We start from the raw sequence: 16,554 nt of genomic DNA on the forward strand, positions 1-16,554 counted from the left end.
CTGTATAAATAAATGTCTATGGAAACTATTTAAGAACTAATCAGCCTGACCAGGCAGTGGCGCAGTGGATAGAGCATTGGCTTGGGATGCTGAGGACCTAGGTTTGAAACCCTAAGATTGCCAGCTTGAGCATGGGCTCACCAGGCTTGAGCACGGGCTCACCAGCTTGAACACGGGGTCACTGGCTTGAGTGTGGTAATTCAAAATCGCTGGCTTGAAGCCCAAGGTCGCAGGCTTGAGCCCAAGGTCACTGGCCTGAGCATGGGGTCAGTGGCTCTGCTGAAGCTCCCCCCCCCCCCCGTCAAGGCACATATGAGAAAGCAGTCAATGAACAACTAAGGTGCTACAATTACAAGTTGATGCTTCTCATCTCTCTCCCTTCCTGTCTGTCCCTCTCTCTCCCTCTGTCTCTCAGTAAAAAACAAACATACATACAAAACAACAACAAAGAAACCCTAAACAAAGAACTCAATTTAAAATAACAGTGAAATATTATTTTTCCTGCTCAGCTTTGCAGCAATAAAAGGAAGAATACCCAATGATGGTAATAATGAGGCAAAATGTGCCATATAACCCACAGTTGATGGGTGGGTAAAGTAGTATATACTTTTTGGTGGGAAAGCTGATAATATGAAAAAACCATTCTCTAAAACCTTCAACACAGCAAATCCTAGGAAGTTATTCCACGAAAATACTTAAAAATGCTCAAGCTTATGTGTATAATGGTAAGGTAAATGAAATGTACCTTTTGTTGCTGTTCGTTGGGTCTGTCTTTGCAATGTATCCTCCAGGGCTTAGTGGCTTGTACATAGAGATAAGATATATCCAAGTTAGGCCACTTCTTCCATCAAATTATGCAATTTTGTAGATGGGAAAGAAGTTCTCTCTTTGTCTTCGGCATGCTGACTGACAGGGTGGGCTCTAGTGGTAACAGTGACCGTGTCTTCCACTAGAAAGAACGTGGCTAACATATGGAAGTATAACTGAAATGAAAAGATGGAGAGAGGAAAAGAAAGTGTTTTGGTGTGATTTGAGTCCATAGATTCAGTCAACCTTAAGGCCAGTATACTTCCTTTCTGTGGTTGGATTATATGAGCCAATTAATTTTAGCTTTTTGCTAAACTTAGCACGAGTTTGGACTTCCAGTTCCTATTAAAATGCAATAGCAGGGACCAAATTTACCTTCCGCCTAAAACAACTAAAAACCTAAACATAATATATTTTTTAAAATAAGCACTTTTAAGACATTGGACATCAGACCCTGAATAATGATCTCTGAGAAATGGGAAACAAATGAGGTAAGCCCCATGACTGCCTAGCTTACTGCTTTGAGAGAATTTCCATGTTAGCACAGAAAGGTGGAATCTAGGTAGAGTGTGGCAGTTTCTCTGAGGTGAGGCTTCGGTGAAGCAAGAGTCCAGGGAGACCAAGACAGCTAGAGTTTGCAAAGTAGAATACAAATAGGAAAGAACTACATATAGAAAATGACTTAACAATAACAAACATCTAGATATCTTCAGAGGGTCCTCTAAAGTGTACAGCTGAATATTCAAGAGCATGTGAATCTGAGGAAACTGTTCAAGGCCTGGGGAAGAACTACTGAATGTGTTGTGGGAACAATAACTAGAACTCGTAAAGTACTAGAAATAATGCCTGTTCCTACTAGCCAGACTGGAATTCTCATTATTCACAGGGAGTTAAGTACTCAGAAGGACCTTCTGTTGTGGAACAAAATTGGCCTTAGACTAAAATGCTGTCTGGTTCTGCCTAACAATTTTTAAAAGCAAGACTTGAAAGGATCAAGCAGTTTCCAAATGCTTGTGCTTAAGAACAAACTCAAAAATATCTATGGGACTACAGGTAAATTCACAATGAATGAAGAAAATAAAAAAATTACTGAGTATACCAAGAAACAGGTAAATATGGCCCATAATGAAGAAACTAATTAAACAAACTGACCTGGAACTGATGCAAATATTAGAATTGCATTGAAACTTCATTCCATATGTTCAAAGGTTAGGGAAAAAATTAAATATATTAAGACATAAAAGACATTTTGAAAGACCCAAATCGAACTTTTAGAAGTGAAAACTATGTTTGACTATACTGGATGAAATTAATGGCAAGTTAACCACTATGTTTCCAAAATTCTTCCATGTTATATCATGTATTAGTACAGGGGTCCCCAAACTGCGGCCCCCTGAGGCCATTTATCCAGCCCCCACCGCACTTCCGGAAGGCGCACCTCCTTCATTGGGGGTCAGTGAGAGGAGCATAGTTCCCATTGAAATACTGGTCAGTTTGTTGATTTAAATTTACTTGTTCTTTATTTTAAATATTGTATTTGTTCCCGTTTTGTTTTTTTACTTTAAAATAAGATATGTACAGTGTGCATAGGGATTTGTTCATAGTTTTTTTTTATAGCCCAGCTCTCCAACAGTCTGAAGGACAGTGAACTGGCCCCCTGTGTAAAAAGTTTGGGACCCCTGTATTAGTACTTCATTTTTATGCTTGAAAAACATTCCATTGTATGGATATACTACATTTCATTTATTTATTCATTATCTCATAAATATTTGGGTTGTTTCTACTTTTTGGCTACTACCAATAATGCTGCTAATGAACATTCATATTCAAGTTTTTGTGTGGAATTGTTTTATTCCTCTTGGGCAGGTACCTTGGAGATTAATTATGCAAAGCTTCTTTATCCTCTTATCTTCATTCATTAAATATATAATATAAACAGCCTAATTCCAGCTGGAACTGCTAGAATTGCATGGTAACTTTTTGTTTAACCTTTTAAAGAAGTGCCAGTGTATTTTTCAAAGGAGTTACATCACTTTACATTTCTCTCAACAGTAAAATCTAATATATCTATTTTTTATTGTGGTTGCTTGTGCTTTTGGTGTCATATCTAAGAAACCATTGCCTAACTAAAGCCCACAAAGATTGTTTTCTTCTAAGTGTGTTAAAAGTTTAGCTTTTTTTTTTTTCATTTTTCTGAAGCTGGAAACAGGGAGAGACAGTCAGACAGACTCCCGCATGCGCCCGACCGGGATCCACCCGGCACGCCCACCAGGGGCGACGCTCTGCCCACCAGGGGGCGATGCTCTGCCCCTCCGGGGGGTCGCTCTGCCGCGACCAGAGCCACTCTAGCGTCTGGGGCAGAGGCCAAGGAGCCATCCCCAGCGCCTGGGCCATCTCTGCTCCAATGGAGCCTTGGCTGCGGAAGGGGAAGAGAGAGACAGAGAGGAAAGCGCGGCGGAGGGGTGGAGAAGCAAATGGGCGCTTCTCCTGTGTGCCCTGGCCGGAATCGAACCTGGGTCCTCCGCACGCTAGGCCGACGCTCTACCGCTGAGCCAACCGGCCAGGGCCAAAAGTTTAGCTTTTTCATTTGGGTCTATGATTTCTTTTGAGTTAATTTTCATGTTTGGTGTTTAGTAGGTATTTAATTTCATTCTTTTGCCTATGGCTATCCAATTGTTGCAACATCATTTGATGAAAAGACTATTCTTTCCATTGAGAGATCTTGGCATTCTTGTTGAAAATCAACTGATTATTTCTGGACTTTCAGTACTAGTCCATTGATCTGTATACAGGTGGTCCTCAGATTACAACAATCTTGATATACGATGTTTTGAGTTTACAATGCTCACTCACATAAAAACTTTTAAAAATTAAGACGTGAGTGTTTTGGCTTACGCCGTTAGTGTTGTACTTACGAACTACATGGGCGAACTAGTTCCAGACTAAGCTGGAACAATTCTTTAAGAAGATAGAGAGGGATGTGAGGGCGATCTGGCTGCGATATCTGTCACCCCATTGACCGCCAGGGTTGATTCAGCTGATCTGGCTGGCTAGGCGGGTGTCCCCTTCCTCCCTCACCACTCCATGTGCGTCCCTCAAGAAGCTGCGCGCTCGGTCTAAGAGGACGACCTTCCCTGCTAGAGGAGAGGACCGTTCTTCGGTCAAGGGCAGGGGTCCCCAAACTACGGCCCGTGGGCCACATGCGGCCCCCTGAGGCCATTTATCCGGCCCCCGCCGCACTTCCGGAAGGGGCACCTCTTTCATTGGTGGTCAGTGAGAGGAGCATAGTTCCCATTGAAATACTGGTCAGTTTGTTGATTTAAATTTACTTGTTCTTTATTTTAAATGTTATATTTGTTCCCATTTTGTTTTTTTACTTTAAAATAAGATATGTGCAGTGTGCATAGGGATTTGTTCATAGTTTTTTTTTATAGTCCGGCCCTCCAATGGTCTGAAGGACAGTGAACTGGCCCCCTGTGTAAAAAGTTTGGGGACCCCTGGTCAAGGGTATACGAGTAGCTGCACTCCCCTGCTAGAACCTCCAAACAAGTCTCAAGAAGGTAGAGAGGCCTGCAACAGATCCTGTACCCTCTACATCAGCTGCTTGAGATGAAACACCAGTAGTACAGGTAGAAACATCTCCATCATCTCCTGCATGTTCCTTAGGCAATCCTGATTCACCTGACCCAGTATCTCCAGCACCTTCTGCAGGTTCACCTGCCTCTCCAGCTTCCTCCTCCCAATAGGTCACTCTCTCCCACCTTGCAATGCCCCTTCCAGTGTGCAAGCCAACCACAGAAATAAAGGTAAGGAATTTTTTTTACACTCATTTTTTGTCATTTTTTCTGTTAATACAGTACAGTATATTTATGTCCTTTTCCTTTTTTCTGTGGCTTAGTTGTGTTTTCATGTTCTATCTAGATTATGATTTTACAACTGTGTTAGGATAGGTAAGTGATTTAGGCTAGGGTGTGTTTTGACTTACACCAAAATTCAGGTTACGTCACTGTCGTAGAACAAAACTGTATCATACCTGAGGACCCCGTGTATATATATGTATGCCAATACCACCCTATCTTGATTACTGTAGCTTTGTCGTATACTTTTAAAATCAAGAAGTGTGAATGTTTTAAATTTTTTCTTTTTAAATGCTTATTTTATTGATTTTAGAGAGAGAGAAAAGGGGGGGAGGGAGAGAGAGAGAGGGAGGGAGGGAGAGAGACAGGAATGTCAGTCTGTTCCTATAAGTGCCCTGGCTGGGAATCAAACAGCAACCTCTGTACTGTGGCATGACACCCTATCTAACCAACTGAGCTATCCGGCTAAGGCTTGTGTTTTTCTTTTTCAAGATTGTTTGCTATTCCCTTGAAATTCCATACAAATTTTAGGATCAGCTTATCAATTTTTGCAAAAAACTCAGTTGGGATTTTGATACGGATTATGATGAATCTACAGTTTAATTTAAAAATATTGCCATCTTAATGTTAAGTCTTTCAACCAATAAACATAGGATGTCTTTCTATTTATTTAGATCTTCCTCAATTTCTTTAATTTTCTTCCTTTTTCTTTTTTTAGCAAAGATAGAGGAGGGGGGACAGAGACAGGAAGGGAGAGAAATGAGAAGCACAAGTAAACTTTGGAGATATTTCATTAACAACAACAACAAATAAAAAGGAAGCTAGGAAAGACAAAGGAGGGAAGGACAGAAGAAAGGAGGAAGACCACCATTTGGTCTTCCAACTGTAACTTAAAATTATCAAGCTGAATACTCAAATGAACAAACCTGGTATAAAAGAAACCTTAGACTTTATCAACTCTTCGATTAAGGAAAGCAATAGATCGATTATACTATTGTACATAAATACTATTTGATAACTGGGGACTATGGATAGGCTTTAAAAGATTCTTAAACTCCCTGCATGGCCTGTGCAAATGAAGAATTTTGTGTCTATATATTCTTTTAGAAGAAAGGTGCATAGTTCTTATTGCACTCCTAAAGGTGTCTTTGATTCCCTTCTGTCAAAGAAAAACAGCTTACAAACCACTAATCCATTCCTCTGAATGTAATGTACAAACACCTGAGCCCAACTAGAAGTTTGTTTCCATTTCATGCTAGCAATAACAAGGAAAAAAGATATTTTGACTATAACATTAACCTTGTTCAAGGATATGTTATGTTTATGCAAAATTGGTAGAGATATAGCATCATTTTTATAATCCCTTTAATGGCTATTTGGATGCTCACCGTAGGGTCTGAAATATACATACAGTATTGTTGTGGATTAATTGACATGGGAGAAGAACTAACACGGAAAAATAAAATCCAAAGATAATCCAAAATTTAAATTGGAGCCATAACTTTTTTTAAAAGTTATTTATTTATTTATTTACAGAGACAGAGAGAGAGTCAGAGAGAGGGATAGATAGAGACAGACAGGAACGGAGAGATGAGAAGCATTAATTATCAGTTTTTCATTGCGACACCTTAGTTGTTCATTGATTGCTTTCTCATATGTGCCTTGACCACGGGCCTTCAGCAGACCGAGTAAACCAGTGTTTCCCAACCTTTTTTGTGCCATGCCCCACCTTAACCTTTCTAAAATTTTTATGTCCCCTCCTATGTAACATACATAATTTTTAACATTAAAAAATTGATTTGTTCACTTAATAAACATAAATGATAGGTTCTAGGAAGAAATCACTATGAAATTGTTAACAAAACACAGTAAGTAAAATTTCAAAACATATAATGAAAAATAGAAATTTAAATTCCAAATAATTTTAATACAGATTTTTCTATATTAATTTATTATTTTAATTTAGTGTGATCCTTGCGCTTGATGCTTGCTGCACAGAGATTTTATATTAGGTTCCAATTTGGTTAGCTTTAGTCTCAAGTCTCCACGTTGTGTTATATCCAGCCGATTTCTTTTTTTTACCAGTAAATCATTTACAGCACTAAATCCACATTCAGCTAAAAATGAAGATGGAAACGGTAGCAATAGTTTTCTTGCACATTTGGTTGAATTTGGGTATTTGATTTCTGTTTCCTCACAAAGCCATGCCATCGCTCCTTTGATATTAAATAAAGCTTTAACTGACTCATCATTTTGCAATTCTGCGAGTTCTTCTTGATACTGCATATTTGATATATCAGACAAATCCACTGACATTGGCTGCATCATCCATGTTGGGAAATCAATTTGTTTTAAATCAGAAAATCTTTCTTTTAAATCAGCCGATAGAATATTCAAATGATTGACAATAACAAGTAAAGCGGTATCAGTTACTTCACATTTTTGGAGCCAATGAAACTGTTTAAAGTTTTTGTTGTTAATATGTTTCTTACATAACTCAATATTGGTAATGAAACCAAATATCTTTGCTTTTGCATCAACAAGAGTTTTATTTGTTCCTTGAAGTTGCTTATTTAATATATTTAGTTTTTCAAAGATATCGGCTAAATAACTCACAAATGCTTTACCATCTATTGTTAACAGATACTTCATTTCAGGTTTGTCGCTTAAAAAATCACTAAGAGTATCAAACAGTTCCATAAATCTTTTCAAACAGTTTCCTTTAGATAGCCATCTTACTTCAGTATGAAGTAAAAGTCTCACATGGTCTTCATTTTGTTCTTCACAAAATAGCTTGAAAAGACGCTCACGCTTTTTCCAACTTGGCCCCGACAAAATGGCTCCCGCAAAGAAGGGTGGCGAAAAGAAAAAGGGCCGTTCTGCCATCAACGAGGTAGTGACCAGAGAGTACACCATCAACATCCACAAGCGCATCCATGGCGTGGGTTTCAAGAAGCGTGCTCCTCGTGCGCTCAAAGAGATCCAGAAATTTGCCATGAAGGAGATGGGAACGCCAGATGTGCGCATTGACACCAGGCTCAACAAAGCTGTCTGGGCCAAAGAAATAAGGAATGTCCCATACCGGATCCGGGTGTGCTTGTCCAGAAAACGTAATGAGGATGAAGATTCGCCAAACAAGCTCTATACATTAGTCACCTATGTACCTGTAACCACTTTCAAAAATCTACAGACAGTTAATGTGGATGAGAATTAATTGTCAAATAAAGTGATAAAACTGAAAAAAAAAAAAAAAAAAGAAAAGACGCTCACATTTGGAACTAGCTTTAATAGCATTAACACACTTTATTACTGTATGTAATACTTCATTCAGAACAGGCGAGATGTTTTTAGCTACCAAGTTTTCCCTATGAATAACACAATGCACAAGAACCATTTCTGGATTCGCATCTTTCATCAATTTTAAGCAGCCATTTTTCTTGCCCATCATATTGGGAGCACCATCTGCAGCACAAGATGTTATATTTTTCATTGGTATATCATTGACATCTAAGTAGTTTTTTAGCTTATTATATATATCTTTGGAGGTAGTGGTGCTTTCTAATCTTTTACAGAACAACATTTCTTCAGCAAAACGTCCTTTATCAATATATCTTACGTAAGTTATCAATACTGCCTCACTGTCTCTCAAAGTTAATTCATCCATTAGCAATGAGAATTTTCTTGTTTTCAGTTTTTCAATAAGTTGTTTTTCAATATCCTCACTCATTTTGTCTATTCTTCTGCTAACAGAATTGTTACTGAGTGGCATAGCGTTTACATCTTTGTCATCTTTTTCAAGAACCGTTTTAAGAAATGCCGATATTAACGGTTTTATTAAATTCTCCTATAGTGTGATTTTCTCCAGTTTTAGTGATGAATAAAGAAATTTGATAACTAGCCTCAAGAACACGATTATTAGTTGAAGTATAAGCAGTAAATAGAGACTTTAATGTTCTTTTTTCAAAATTTTTCTTTAAAGTTTTAAAGTAACTCAAATCTGAATTAATATGAGCACTATGTTTCACCTTCAAATGTGCCTCAAGACGACCTTATTTCATTGATTCGTTGGTCAAGCACTGCTGGCATAAAAGACAAAAAGGAATTCGCTCATCGTGAACAGCGGGTATGAACCCAAATTTTAAATATTCCTCTGAATATTGACGAGTTTTTTTCTTGCTTGCACCACTCATTTTACTATGGGCTATAATAAAAATAAGATCAATTAAAAACTAATATTAAAATATGTGTTAAAATATATTCAATGTGACATAGAGTAAACGTATACTAAAAATTCATATTTATTTAAATGCATATAACACATTTACTACACTATCACCGCAAATCAAAAGGTATCTATATTTTTTCCACTTGACAAAATTTTCTGGAAAGTTATGCTTCTAAAATTAAAATTGTCATGCATGCACTATTATAGCCCCAATAATATTTATAAAATATTAGTGCTTTCTAGCCCCGATGCAAGAAGTACTTAATAAAGAGTTTAATATTGATAAAAATAAAATCAAATACTTACCAATTATATCTATGCAATATATATATGTATATTTATTAAATCAATGAGCTTTTACAACAGTTTTGACTGACACTTATTTCAAATTAACACCAACTGAATGATGTGAAACACTACAGAAGTTGCGATGGGCCAATTAGGTGAGAATAACTGCGTTGTTTAGTGAGTTTTTAAAACGTCCGGGGTTCCCTGCGGCAGACGGCACGCTCCACGGTGAACCCAGTATGAAGTTTACTTGACGACGCCAATCACCCAGTTGATATTTTGGTCTCGTCAAACAAAATTATACTTAATAATTATTTACCGCAATTATTTAAGAATTGCATTTTTTGTTAAATTTGGCACCGATATCTAGCATTGCATTTAAATGGCCCGGGGCGAAAGAGTTAAAGTCGTGTCAAGTCCATTTTCAAATTGCCCCCCTTAACTATCGAATTGCCCCCCTGTGGGGCGTGGGCCCCACATTGGGAAACACTGGAGTAAACCTTTGCTCGAGCCAGCGACCTCAGATCCAAGCTGGTGAGCTTTTGTTCAAACCAGATGAGCCGGCGCTCAAGCTGGCAACCTCGTATTAGATTCGGGGAGGCGTACTGTAGCTGCCAGAGTGTAACATTTTGGAGCAGGAACAGGGAGGTGCTGATAGGGCCCTGCTGTAGCTGCTAGAGTGTAACTTTTGAAGGAGCAGGAACAGGGAGTGCTGATAGGGCCTCTGTGAGGATGAGAACAAAGAAGTTTATGTTTGAAATTCGCCACTAAGCTAAACCCGGCCCCTGTTGCTATGCCGGCCCCTGTTGCTATGCTGCGTGCAACCTCCCTAGCGAATAGCTAACTGCCACATCTGCTTCTGTATAATGCTTGTTCACTTAGGATATATAAGGACCTAGCTGTAAGCGCCAGGCGCAACTCTCATTTGCAGCTCCTTGTGGGTACGGTGTCTCCGGACACCTTGAGAGCTCGCCCATGCGCAGGTTAAACTGGCCAATAAAGTACCATCTACACTCCTGAAAGTCTCCAACATTTGTTCTCACACCCGGTGGATGCAACATTTTGGGGGCTGGCCTGGGATTCTCCCTTGGTGGAGTTTTGGGTCGGAGACCGGAGGGAGAGCTCCAGCTGAGTAAGTATTCACTGAGGATCCTCATTTGGTTTGGCTTTTGGGCTCCAGAGCACACAATCCTGAGGTTGTAGGTGGGACACTGCCGGTAACCTACCCAGGGCTTTCAGAAGCGGGACGCCGCTCTCTGAAATTTGGATATTTGGATTTGTTAACTTTAGGAGTGACCAGTCACATTAGGAATCCTTTTTGTGCCGTGCTGCGCTGCGTTTTGTCTGAGCTCAAATGACTGAGTTGAGTGTGAGAGAGACAAGTGTGTTCGTTGTGTTAATAGTGTGTGTTGCCTGTATCCTACCCTTTCTCATTATTCTTGAGTCATCTAGGATGGGACAACAGGAGTCTGTGCCGGGATCCCCGCTCGAGTGCCTGTTGAAGAATTTTTCTGATTTCCAGAAGAGGGCTCATGGGTACGGAGGTCCGCAGCCGAGTCCAGGTTTCCTCCGGACCTTGAGCCAGCTGGAATGGCCTGCATTTAATGTGAGACGGCCCACAGAGGGCACTTTTGACCTTCCAACTTTGTTTGCTGTCAGAGCCACGGTCTGTAGGGCTCCCCACCCAGACCAATACCTGTATATGGATGTGTGGGTAGATACAGCCATTTTGCCTCCTTCTCCAGGAGGCGCAGCCATTTTGACTCCTTCTCCGGGAGGTGCAGCCATTTTGCCTCTCCGGGAGGCACCACCGGCACCAGATGCTGGCCCACGGGCACCTCCTCACCTCATCTATGTGCCTTTTTCTACTAGTGATTTATACAATTAGAGACATCAGAATCCCCCATTTTCCGAGAAACCTCAGGGACTAATATCTCTCCTTGAGACCATTTTTAAGACCCATCAGCCCACATGGGACGATTGTCAGCAGATTTTACAAACCCTCTTCACTTCTGAAGAAAGGGATAGAATAATGAGAGAAGCTGCTAAGGCGGTATTAGGAGAAGAAAAGGAAACTCGGGAGGGAAAAAGGGAAATAGAAGATGTTCTCCCATCTCAACCTCCTACCTGGGACCCTAATACCACTGGGGGAAGGGACGCGCTCCTCCAGTATCACTGGGCTCTGTTGAGGGGGCTCAAGGCAGCTTTCTTAGACTCATAGAGGCATATAGAGTATATACACCTCTAGATCCTGAGGCAGAAGAGAACAGGAGACTCGTAAATATAGCCTTTGTGACTCAAGCCGCTTCTGATATAAGAAAAAGTCTTCAGAAGATTAAGGGGTTCGCCTGACCTGTGGTGGCGCAGTGGGATAAAGCGTAGACCTGGAACACTGAGGTTGCCGGTTCGAAACCTTGGGCTTACTTGGTCAGGGCACATATGGGAGTTGGTGCTTCCTGCTCCTCCCCCTTCTCTCTCTCTCACTCCTCTCTCTAAAAAATCAATAAATAAAATATTAAAAAAAAAAGATTAAGGGGTTCGAGGGAGAGAATAGGAGTAAGCTTTTAGAGATAGCCCAGAAGGTGTATGTCAATAGGGATGATCCGGAGGTTGGTAGAGCAAAGGAGGTAGCCAAGATCCTAATTGCTGCTCAGAAACCTCCCCCCAAAGGAAAAGGGGGACAGAGGAAGGGCCAAGGACAGCGAATAGACAAGGATCAATGTGCCTATTGCAAGGAGAAAGGATACTAGAAGAGAGAGTGCCCAAAGTTGAGGGCCGACAGCCAGAGGCCAAAACAAGCACCAGAGGTCTTGCGCCAAACCTTAGACTGACGGGGCCAGGGCTCCATTCCCGTGGGCTCCCAGGAGCCCATGGTCACCTTAACAGTTGAAGGAAAACCATTAGACTTCCTAGTCGACACGGGAGCCACCTACTCAGTCCTAAAGAAACCACAGGGCCAGATGCAGAAGGCAACTACTAAGACAATAGGGGCAACGGGCAAAGCAGAAGCCTATCCATGGGCCACCGCAAGAATTACTGACTTAGGTCGAGGCACCATCACCCACTCTTTCCTAGTCATTCCAGACTGCCCTTACCCACTGCTTAGAAGGGACTTATTGCAGAAACTTCAGGCCAACATAACCTTCCGACGGGAGGAAAGCCCTATGGGGAACAGAGAGGCAGGGGTCAGCATGGAAGTAACTGTCCCACTGTCTGAAGAACACTTACTTGCCACCGTCCTAGAAGGTAAGGAGACCGAGGAAGGGGTTCCAGACACCCTGCGTGCCTGGGTGCCTGAGGTTTAGGCAGACACCAACCCCCCAGGTTTGGCCGCTCACCAACCGCCTGTCCTGGTGCAACTGCTTAGCACTGCTAGACTGGTTAGGATCAAGCAGTACCCGGTCCCAGCCCGAGCTAGACAGAGAATCACCCGGCACTTGCAATGCCTACTAGAGGCAGGCATCCTCCGAAGGTGCCAATCAGACTGGAACACCCCACTGTTTCCCGTCCAGAAACAAGGGAGCCAAGACTATCATCCAGTCCAGGACCTGCGGGAGGTGAATGCACGGGTAGAGACTATTTATCCCACAGTGCCCAACCCGTATACCTTACTGAGCTCATTGCCCCCAACCCATACCTATTATTCTGTCCTGGATTTGAAGGATGCCTTCTTTTGTATTCCCCTGGCACCTCAGAGCCCAGAGATCTTTGCCTTTGAATAGAATGACCCAGATAATAGACTGGTGGGGCAGTTCACTTGGACCAGACTACCACAAAGGTTTAAGAATTCCCCCACCATTTTTAATGAAGCCCTCAGCAAAGATCTGCAGGCTTTCCGCTCCTCCCATCCATCGATCGTACTGCTCCAGTATGTGGATGACATCCTCATAGCTGCCAAGGACAAAGGAGAGTGTGAGGAAGCTACCTCGGACATGCTACAAGATCTCGGGCAAATGGGGTATCAAATCTCTGCCAAGAAGGCCCAGATTGTGACGAAAACTGTAAGTTATTTGGGGTATAACTTACAGGGAGGGCAAAGGACATTGTCCAGCCAGTGAATTCAGACAGTCTTGCAGATCCCCGATCCTACTAACAGGAGACAGGTACGAGAATTCCTAGGTGCAGTAGGATACTGCCGACTGTGGATATTAGGCTTTGCAGAACTAGCTAAACCCCTGCATGAACTAACCAGAGGTAAGGAAGAGCAGTTCACATGGACAGATAAGGAGAAGCAAGCATTCGAAGCGCTTAAAGAGGCCCTGGTGGCTGCCCCAGCTTTGGCCCTGCCAGATCTGGCCAAACCCTTTCAGCTATTTATAGCAGAAAAGGGAAGGGTAGCTTTAGGGGTACTGAGCCAGGAACTTGGGCCGTAGAAGAGGCCTGTCACCTATCTGTCTAAGAAATTTGATCCTGTAGCCTCGGGATGGCCAACATGTCTGAGGGCGCTTGCTGCCACCTCCATACTAGTCAAGGAGGCTAGTAAATTGACTTTAGGGCAGGACATCAAAGTCACTAGGGAACACTATGTAGAGCAAGTGCTACGAGCACCTCCTGGCTATCTAATGCGCTGCTAATGCAGTATCAGGCTCAGCTGCTGAACCCTCCATCTGTTCAGTTCCTCAAAACTGCTGCCCAGCGACCCTGTTGCCAATACCAGACTCTACTTTGGTCCACAGTTGCAAACAAATCCTTGACACAGTGACTGGCTCCCGCCCGGACTTAAGGGATCAAGCATACGGGAAGGCAGACCTGACCCTCTTTACTGATGGGAGCAGTTTTATTAAGGATAGACAGCGACATGCAGGGGCAGCAGTGACCACAGAAAATAAGGTCCTGTGGCAGAAAGCACTGCCTGCAGGAACATCTGCACAAAGGGCGGAGCTAATAGGACTAACCCGAGCCTTACAGATAGCAGAGGGAAAAGTTGCCAACATCTACACTGATAGCTGATATACATTCGCCACTGCCCATGTCCACGGAGCCATATGCAAGGAGAGAGGCTTACTGACAGCAGGGGGGAAAGACATTAAAAATTGCAATGAAATTCTTGCCCTCCTAAACGCCATTTGGCTACCTACCAAAGTTGCCATCATCCACTGCAAAGGACACCAGAGAGGGTACTCTCCTATTGTAAAGGGTAACAACCTAGCAGACTCAGCTGCAAGAGAGGCAGCCACTGGGCCACGAGAAAGCCTTCTGCCACTGCTGCCTAAGCCAACGCTACCTCCGGATCCTAGATATTCCCCAGAAGAAGAGTAGGAAGGGATGCAGTTGAAAGGGAAGAAAAATCAGCAGGGATAGATAGAGCTTCCTGACTCCCGGCTCTATTTACCCCAGGGAATAGTAAGAGAAATAGTAGGAGATATTCATACCAGTACTCATCTAGGACAAAACAAGCTAGAACAACTTATCAGGAAGTATTATGTAGGGCCCAACATCAGGGATATTGTCCACTCCATTGTCTAGAGGTGCAGCATCTGTGCCAGAGTAAATACGCAGAATAAGAAGCTACCCCCCTTTGTGAGGTATCGAGGGAAAGCTCCGGGAGAACTGTAGGAAATAGATTTCACAGATGACCCCTAGGAAGTCAGGTTATAAGTATCTATTAGTATTAGTAGACACCTTCTCAGGATAAGTAGAAGCATTCCCCACGTGAGGAGAGGCTGCTTCCACAGTTTGCAAAGTCTTATTAAGGGAAATCATACCTAGATATGGCATTCCCCTAGCCCTAGGATCAGACAATAGACCTGCATTCATATCCAGGATATCCCAAGAATTAGCCACTAAGTTAGGTATTAATTAGAAATTGCATTTATAGGCCCCAAAGTTCAGGACAGGTAGAAAGAATGACCTGGACTCTAAAGGAAACTATAATTAAGCTGAGAGGGGAGACCGGCAAAAACTAGGTTGAGCTCCTCCCTTTTGCCTTTTTAGAACCAGATGTACCCCCTATCTCAATAAATGGACCCCTTATGAAATCTTATTTGGGCAACCTGTGCCCCTTGTACCTCGATTGACCAGAGGGGAACTAGAGATTTCTAATCATAATTTCCTCAAGTCCTTGCAGGCCCTGCAACACATCAGAAGTGAGGTGCAGGCCCTCCAGAGATCAACCCAGTCGAATGCGAAACACAGCCCCTGACTACCGGAGCCACCGGAGCCTGGACAGTAGGTGTGGATTCTCAACCACAGACAGGGCAACCTTAAGCCGCGGTAGAATAGACCGTTCCAGGTGACCCTGAGTACACCCACAGCTATTAAGATAGCTGAAAAGCCCTACTGGATCCACCTCCCCCACGTGAAGACGGCCCAACCACCCGACAAAAGATCTCGGAGATGGCAAGTGAAGCAGACCCCGGAGAGCCTCTAAAGCTCACCTTCTCCTCCACTTAGGACTGATGACTTTTTATTGTTTACCCAGGAAGGAACTAGAGTTGCAGGAATGGGTTTTAATCAGGACATCAGATGGCACAGTTATAGCACAGAATAACACCTAGGAAAGGAACCTGCTACCTCCTGGCAAATTTCACCTTAGGTAATTCCAATTACAGTGACTATTGCCTTAACCAAGAAACCCTACCTGCCACCCTAGAGGGCCCAAAAGTAACGAAGGCACCTGAAGGACTATGGTTTGTATGTACTCAAAGTATCTTCAAGTGTATAGTCCCCACTAATCCTGAACTTTGTGTAAGTGCTTATGTTATTCCACAGGTATATCTGCATAGGGGAAACCCCGAATTCCTTGTTGCTCCCCCGAGGTGGGCAAAAATGAGCTCCACTCCTTAGCCCTATCATAGCTACCATAGGAATTGTAGGGTCAGCAGCAGAAAGGACAGCATCCCTCATTCAAGGGGAACTTACCCTCAGTCAGCTATCCAAGACATTCTCCAAAGATATTACGCTTCTCCAAAACCAGGTAATATACCTCGAGAAGCAAATAGACTCCCTAGCCGAGGTAGCCCTTCAGAATAGGAGAGGGCTAGACCTCCTCCTCCTTGAGCAAGGAGGACTGTGTGCTGCTTTAAGAGAAGAAAGTTGTTTTTACGCTAACCACTCTAGAGTAATTAGAGAGAATATCAAGATACTTGCAAACAGATTAAAGAATAGGAACCTAGAAGAAGACAGCCCTAGCTGGTATGCCTCTATGTTCAAGACTTCTCCTTAGTTAACTACCCTCATATCTGCAATTGCTGGACCCCTCCTATTATTTTTATTGGCTCTTACCTTTGGACCAATAATCCTTAATAAGTTCGTAAAGGAGAGGGTAGATGTAGTAAAGTTAATGGTTCTGTCCCAACCTTACACCAGTCTCCCCACTGATGAAGAATCAAGGGTTTGATTTATGCCCAAAAGAGATGGGGGGCCCTGGCCGGTTGG

At 42.6% G+C, this 16,554-nt stretch overlaps 1 protein-coding gene and 1 long non-coding RNA gene across 2 annotated transcripts in view; one reads left to right on the top strand and one right to left on the bottom strand.

Moving 5' to 3' along the window:
• Positions 1-752: 752 nt before the first annotated feature.
• Positions 753-16,554, bottom strand: part of LOC136325015 (uncharacterized) — a 34,529-nt gene continuing 18,727 nt past the window's right edge. Inside the window, exon 4 of the long non-coding RNA XR_010729183.1 lies at positions 753-983. This is a non-coding gene — a long non-coding RNA (uncharacterized lncRNA). The remainder of the gene's footprint in view (positions 984-16,554) is intronic.
• On the top strand, positions 7,460-7,915 carry LOC136325013 (large ribosomal subunit protein eL31-like). The gene has a single exon (XM_066258658.1). It carries the CDS (start codon positions 7,501-7,503, stop codon positions 7,876-7,878), a length of 378 nt encoding a protein of 125 aa, XP_066114755.1. The 5' UTR covers positions 7,460-7,500; the 3' UTR covers positions 7,879-7,915.

The sequence above is a fragment of the Saccopteryx bilineata genome, chromosome 2 (genome assembly GCF_036850765.1).
Source record: "Saccopteryx bilineata isolate mSacBil1 chromosome 2, mSacBil1_pri_phased_curated, whole genome shotgun sequence".
NCBI lineage: Eukaryota > Metazoa > Chordata > Mammalia > Chiroptera > Emballonuridae > Saccopteryx > Saccopteryx bilineata.